This window comes from Trichechus manatus, unplaced genomic scaffold, assembly GCF_000243295.1.
Source record: "Trichechus manatus latirostris isolate Lorelei unplaced genomic scaffold, TriManLat1.0 scaffold00087, whole genome shotgun sequence".
In the NCBI taxonomy this organism is placed as follows: domain Eukaryota; kingdom Metazoa; phylum Chordata; class Mammalia; order Sirenia; family Trichechidae; genus Trichechus; species Trichechus manatus.
Genome location: NW_004444023.1, coordinates 6,648,977 through 6,656,395, shown reverse-complemented (window position 1 = coordinate 6,656,395; position 7,419 = coordinate 6,648,977). Strand labels below are relative to the sequence as shown.

Sequence of the window (7,419 nt, the reverse complement as noted above, 5' to 3'; positions counted from 1 at the left end):
TTTTCATGAGAAATTAGACATTCATTAGTGTGAGATATCTCCAAATTTTAAACTCTGACAAACAAAAATGTTTCTAAAACCTATATATAAACTAAATACAACTGTGAACTAGAATTGTTTTGGTGTGGTGGCACTGGATTCACTGGGTGGGCTTCCAGTTATCATACTTAGTAGTGAAATACTGAACACTTTACCCCTAAAAAGGTCCCTGGGTGGGTGGTGCAAATGGTTTGCACTGAACGACTAACCTAAAGGTTGGAGGGTCAAACCCATGCAGTGGTGCCACAGAAGAAAGTGCTGGTGATCTGCTTCCATAAAGATTAGAGCCAAGAAAATCCCATGTAGCAGTTCTACTCTAACACTTGGTGTCAACATGCGTTAGAATTGACTCGATGACACTGCGCTTTTTATTTTAACCCCCAAAAGGACAAGAAAACAACAAAGAGGTTCACTACTGCCACTTCTACTCAGCATCGTAATGAAATTACTAGAGGGTGCAATGAAGCCAGAGAATGATAAAAGGCATAATGATTGGAAAGGAAGAAGTAAAATATCATTGTTTTCAGTGACAAGATAGTGTACAGAGAAAATTCAAAAGATTCTACAAGCAAACTATTGGAATTAGTATGTGAATTTAGCAGAGTAGCTGGATACAAAGTCACTACACAGAAAGCATTTACCATATTTTTACACAAATAATGCATACCTTCCACATTTGTCAACCATGTCCTCTTCCCTCCCCCCACAAGGTATTTTTGTAAGCACGGCTATGCCAATTTTTTTTTTACACACCGTTGTAAAAAAATTAGCATAGCATGTTTATGAAAATACCTCATGGGGGAGGGTGTGGTTGGCAAACAAAAGTAGAAGGTGTGCGTTATTTGCTTACAAATACAGTATATATCTCTACTGACAACAATCAGACAATGAAATTAGAAGTATAATATTTTTTAAAATAGCACCCAAATTCATATTCTTAAAAGTAAAACAGAGTAAGTTCAAGATCTCTACACTAAAAATTAGTAAATATTGAGAAAAAATAAAGAAGCCCTAAATATTGGAGTGATATATCATGTTCATGAATTAGAATACTCAATATTTTAAAGAAATCAATTGATCCCCCAGATCGACATATAAAACCAACCCGTTGCCATTGAGTCGATTCCAACTCATGGTGACTTATAGGACAGAGTAGAAGTGCCCCATACAGTTTCCGAGGAGCAGCTGGTGAATTCAAACTGCTGATCCTTTGATTAGCAGCTGAGCTCTTAACCACTATGCCACCAATTGACCTATATTATATACAATCCAAACTGAAATACCCAAATATTTCTTCTTGTTTTTAAAGCTGGTTTTCAAATGTATATGGAAATGCAAAGGACCTAAAATAGCCAAAGGAATCTTGAAGAAAAATACTGTGGGAGGACAGATACTACCTACTATCATTACTTACAAAGCTATGAAAGTGGTGGTATTGGTGCAAGGATAGACAAAGCTAAGGGAACAGAACACAGAGTCCAGAAGCAGACTCACAAATATACTGTCACTTAATTTATGACATAGTTGCCACATTAATTCAGAATGGAAGATGATCTTCTCAACAAATGGTTCTGGGTCAACTGGATATATCTATGCCAAAAAAAAAAAAAAGAACATTGATCCCTACCTCACACTATACATAAAATAAATTGGAAATGGCTTATAGATCTAAGTGTTTAAGTTAAAACAATAAAAATTGACTAAAAAAAGAAAAAATTGGTATTTCTGGTGTATATATGTTGATGGGGGGAAGGTGATGGTTACACATGGGGGTGTGTTGACTAGGAGGGGCTCAAAGGAGCCTTTAAGGTACAAGAATTATACTGTAACTTGATTTGGGTGGTGTCCTCATGAGTGTGGCTATATTTAAAAATTCATCTAGCTATTCACTTAAGATTTGTGTACTTTAACCTATATAAGTTCAATTTCAATAAAAGTGAATGAATTCAAAAGAGTTAGCTAAAACATGCATAAAACAAAACAAAAAATTTACTCTAAAAAGGGCCACAGAGATCTGAAAAAATAAGTTTTATTGATTGTCTTTCATATTGTGTTTAATAAAACTCTTCACTATAATTATATTTTGTAATATTGTATAACGATTATAATGAGACAGGGGTCTTTACACATAAACTCGACAGGAAGGTTTGGATGAACATAAGCCCTGTCTCAAAAATGGCAATATTTGGGTGGCGGGAGAACAAGTTCCCAAGAGTTATTCCTTCAACCACAGAACTGAGGGCTGGGGTCAGGAGGGAACAAGGACAGGTGGGTTCAGTAGACAGAGAGTGAGTTGGGGTGGGGGGAACAGGGACAGATGGGGACAGTACATGGGAAGTGGGATAGGCACAAAGCAAAGGGGCAGTGGGTGGGAGTGTGGACCAAGAGTTTCCAGGGAGACAGTGACAGTGATGTCCCCATGCCTGTTACTCTGGGCTCCATGTCCACACTTAAGCCCCGTCTTGAGAAGGAAGGGGGCTCAGTCAGCCCTGCTCCTCTGAGTGCCTGCACACCTGCAGAGCAGATTCAGGTCTCAGATCAAAGTTGATCACTTTAATCCTAACACCAGGCTGGGCAGAACAGCTCAGCCCCAGCCAGGAATTCGAGGTCAATCACTGGGCTTCCCTGCAGAAGGGCAAGTTTGCTTACCAGGTGTAGTAGATCCAGGTGAGGCCATAGGTGAGGAGGAAGCCAGCCCCCATGACAGCCCCCCTGATCAGGGTGAGGACAAGGGGCCAGGAGCCCTCCTTCACCTTAGTGAAACAGGTGCAGCAAAAGGAGTTTTCTGCGGGAGGGAGAGAAAGTCCTGAGGCTCTGTCCCCAGGCCTCCGCCCTCCCACAGCCAACGCCTGACAAGACTGCCTGACCCCAGGGCTTCTCCTGCAGCTCACTCAGCACCGAGGCTTCCAGGTAAGGTGCTGGCAGCCCAGTGGGGGCTGAACTCGACTTGTGAACTCCCCTCCATCTCCAGCCCCTGATATTTGGGGTCATCGCCAGTACGCCGGGCATGAGGGTTAGGAGGTGCTCAGGTCTTTTCCCTCCCAGGCCCAGCTCAGTGTGGCAGGGGGGTTGCTGTCAGCCACGCAGACCAGGAGCAGGGACTGGCCCTCCAAGAGAGGCAGTGATGTACCGTTTGCTCGGGGTCTTAGGAGCTGGGAGAACGAGTGAGAGGAAGACAGCCAGAGGCCGCAAGGAAGTGGTGAGGGCTGGAGCCTGGAGGGACGGGGAGGGGCTGGGCGTCTGTGAGCTAAGTGACGCGGCGCGGCGGGGCAGCTAAGAAATCACTGAGGGGGCGAAGCCTGGAGCGAACGAAAGGGGCAGGGCGCGGGGGATGGGGGGATGTCATTGAGCGGGTGGGGCCAGGAGTGAGGGCGGTGAGGCCGCGGGGGTGAGCGAACAATTACGGAAGCAAGGCTGAGAGACAGAGAGACAGGAGATGGGGGGCGGAGCTGCAAGGAATCTGGTGGTTGAGTCAGTGTGGGAAAGACGGAGGGCTGAGCAGAGATTGGAAGGAAGAGGGGGAGCTCTGTATTAAGAAGTAGTAGGCGGGCATCTCAGGTGGAGCTGTGCAAAGCACTGAGCAATCCTGGCAGATGCGGGAAGTGTGCCCAGTTCTGCAACCTGGCAGGGAGAACCTGAAACACTCAGACACAATGATGGTGGGAAAGAAGGCAGGGCCAGGTTGCGCGGAGACTCCAGGACCAGGCCAAGAGTCCTGGGTTTTGTCTTGGGAGTACTGGGAGGCTATAGGGGGCTGTGAGCAGGGGATAGACAGAATAAGCTCTGGGTGTAGAAAGATTCAGACAGGAAGGAGGCAGGGAGGCCAGGGAGGAGACTGAGGCAATGATTGGGCAAGAGGACAGACCTGAGCTGTGGCTGGAGCCCAAGGGAAGAGGAAGAGCGAAGTGATCTGAGAGTGAAGTTTGCAAAACCCACGGAGTCATAGGGTACAGCTGAGAAGGGGAGTTGTCTAGAGTGACATTTGGAAGAAGGGAGGTGTTCAGGGACATTGCCAAGGGGACTCGCTTAAGGGCTCAGGTTCTTATCCTCTCACCTCCTTGGGGAACTTGCTCTAGGTGGTTGCTTAGCCATGAGATGGAGCACCCTGTCCTCACAATCACCTTATGTCCAAGCACCATCCCCTCTCCCCTTAAGCCTCCCCCAACAAGAGACCCCCTGACCTGCCAGCAGCAGGACAGTGACACTCTGGTTCCCATGGTCGTTTCCGGCCTCACAGTAAAGTCCGAGGCCAGGGCTGAGCCCCTTGTGGAGGCTCAGGGAGCTGTTGGCCCAAGACCCAGTGGAGCTGGATGTGACTGTGACAGAGGCATTGCTGCTGTTCCCCTCCACCAGTTGGTCCCCAACTCGCCAGCGCAGTGAGGGGGCTGGCCAGGCTCTGGCGGAGCAGCTGCAGTGCAGACCCTCGACCTCCCAGGAGCAGGAGGGGTGAGGCAGCTGCGGGGAGTCTGTGGGGGCTGTGGGAGGGAAGGGAGGGCTCAGCAGCAGCCCCTCCCACCCAATACCTGGGTGTCCTACCCCCAGGGGCCCCCACACTTACAGAGCAAAGAGAGGCACAGAGAGACCTGCTGGGAGCCCAGGGAGTTCTGAGCTTGGCAGGTGAACTCTCCTTCATTTCCAGTTCTTACTGGAGGCAGCTCCAAGTCACTCATGTTGAAGACGGGGGAGGCATTCAGGGCTTGGGATCCCTGGAACCAGCTCAGCTCTGCAGGGGGGTTGCTGTCAGCAACACAGACCAGACGCAGGGACTGGCCCTCCAGGATGGGAAGGGGTATGGTGTTTCCCATGACCTTGAGGACTTTGGCAGTGAGATGGAGAGAGAGATGAGAGATGGAGAGAGATATGGAGAGAGAAAGAGAGATGCAGAGAGAGATGGAGGGAGGGAGAGACAGAGATGGAGAGACGGAGATGGAGAGAGAGAGAGAGAATGTGAGCTGTGGAAGGAGGAAGACTGACAGTATCCATTCCTTCCTCCTTCCCAGGATCTGTTGGTCTCTCCTTCTCCTCCGTTGGCCCACACTGGGTTCAGTATGGGTTCAAAGGCTGGAGCCTTTACACCCCAAGGAAGCTGACCAAAAGTGTTGGGCTTCACACATCCACAGGAGACTCAATATCTCACTGGGACATGCCTGTACTGTTTGGCAGAGACGACAACAGATTGCCCCAAATGGCTTTGGGAAATAGACTCAATTTATGCAGCAGGAAGTAGGTTAGGGGTCCAGATTGGAGGGGTAGGAGGAGAACCACAGAACACTGTCATGGTGAAATGGAATTGGCATGCACCATCCATCGGATTTGGCAACAAGGACGTCTTTGGTGACTGTGGTAAGATCTGTGCCACAGGAGGGATGGGGGCATGGCAGGGTTCAAAGTCTGACTCACAGCTTTGAACAGAGTGTGTGTGCAGGGGGTGGTGGAAGAAGGGTGATGATTTTCATCCTTACTCTTCCCATATCTAATGCCATTTGAGCTCTGATTCCCCACCTCTGCTTGGAGTTCCCAGCTCCGGAGAGGAGAGATTCTATCCTACCTGTGCCGTTTTGGAAGAAGATTTTGATGGTGAGGTTCTGTGGAGCATCTGGGATAGAAAGATAAGGCCCTGCTTCAGAAGGGAGGAGTGGGATCGGTTTTGTCTCTGAACCCAAGGAGCCAAGGAAACGGGGAAGGTGGGCATTGCTGTCCTTCTTGCCCACTCCCCACCAAGACTCCCAAGGCTAGGATCCAAGCACGAGTTTTCTAAGGTTGTGCACTCACTCTCTCTTTCTCCCTCCCTCCTTCTTTTCCTTCCTTCCATCTTTTCTCCCTCTTTCCTGTCCTTCTCCCTCCCTCCCTCCCTTCTTTTCTTCCTCTCTTCCTCCTTCTCTCTCTCTCTCTCTCTCGTTATCTCCCCCTCCTTCTCTCCCTGCTGCCTCCCCTTCTCTCTGTGTTGCTAGTGCGCGCATGCACACACACACACACACACAACACTCTCACTGCTGTCAGGGTCCCAGCCATCCCACCCACACTCACAGGAGACATTGAGCCGAATGGTCCTCTCCGTAGTCACCTGAGGTCACCGGCGTTTCACTTGACAGGTGAGGTAGGTGCCGTGGTCCTGGGGCCTCGGGGTGAGGGTGAGCACCGAGGACTGGAGTGTACTAGGGTCCAGCATGTTAAGGGCATCCCCCATCCAGGAAAAGGTGAGCGGTCTCCCCCCATCACAGGATCCTGGCAGGCTGCAGGTCAGGTTCGTGGGGCTGCCAGACTGCAGAGGTTCCAGAATGTGGATGTCGGCTTTCTCTGTCAGGTCTGAGGAGGAGAGAGGGAGCTGTCTTGGCCCCAGGTGATGGGGACCGAGAGTGTGGCCCTGAGAGTGGCCAGTGCCTCAGGGTCACAGCTGACCCCAGATCCTGTACCTCCTCTCACCACCTTGGCCCCATGACCAGGAGCAGTGTGTCCTGTCCCTGCACAAACACTGGGTGCCCCCATCCTAGGGTCCTCTCCTGCGTCCCCTGCCATACCTGTCACCTGCAAGTTCAGCTGAGTTCGGTAGGAGTATTGTACATATTGTCCCCGCACTCGGAACTCGTAGATCCCTGTGTCACTCTTTCTGGCGTCTCTGATGCTCAGGGAGCAGTTGTTGGTCTTGGGGTCCCCAAGGAGGTGGAATCGGCCCTGGGTCTCTGTCTTCACTACTAGGTTTTGGCAGTTTGTGGCCACAAGACGGTTTGAGTATGTGTTGTCCCCAGTCCAGTACCAGTAGATACAGAGTTGGTCAGTGGTAAATGATACATGCCGGGGATAGAAGAATTCGCAGAACACAATGACACACAGGCCTTCCTGCACCGTCACCAACTCTGGTATCTGTAGTTTGTACCCTGGATACTCCTGCAGGGACCCTGGAGGGACATAAGGCTCAGATGCAGCTCTATTCCCACCCTCATGCCCTTCCCTCACCCCTCAACCCACTCACCCCCCCACAGCAGGGGCAGCAGCAGCAGCAGGGGCAGCATGTCTGGGTCCGCAGGGCTGGCAGCCAGGTCCTGGTCCTTCTATCAGGGAAGGAAATGCCCCAATGTGGGGAGGGGCCAAGGAAGCCCCAACAGGAAGCATGTGGGTGAGAGATAGCTGTGGCCATCACTAAAGGGGAACTTGGGAACCTCAGCCATGAGGGTTGGGGTTGGGACTAACAGATCCGCCAGTTCCAACGTCCATGTTACAGGTGGGGGCGCTGAGGTGCTAAGCTGGTGAGGGGCTCTCCAGACCTGAATGTGGAAGTCATCACCACACAAATAATGTTGAAATCCAAGAGCCAGAGTAAGATCACCAAAGGAGCGAGTGCAGAGAGCAAAGAGAAACCAGGGATCCTCCTGGTCATGTGGT

At 50.3% G+C, this 7,419-nt stretch overlaps 1 protein-coding gene across 1 annotated transcript; it reads right to left on the bottom strand.

The window, feature by feature from the left end:
- Window positions 1-2,356: 2,356 nt before the first annotated feature.
- Window positions 2,357-7,064, bottom strand: LOC101344647 (sialic acid-binding Ig-like lectin 14). The gene is given in 7 exon segments (XM_023736470.1): window positions 2,357-2,552; window positions 2,689-2,824; window positions 4,598-4,855; window positions 5,588-5,635; window positions 6,067-6,345; window positions 6,558-6,935; window positions 7,010-7,064. Coding segments are annotated over 7 exon segments (1,173 nt in total). The 5' UTR covers window positions 7,050-7,064; the 3' UTR covers window positions 2,357-2,518.
- Between the last annotated feature and the right edge of the window lie 355 nt (window positions 7,065-7,419).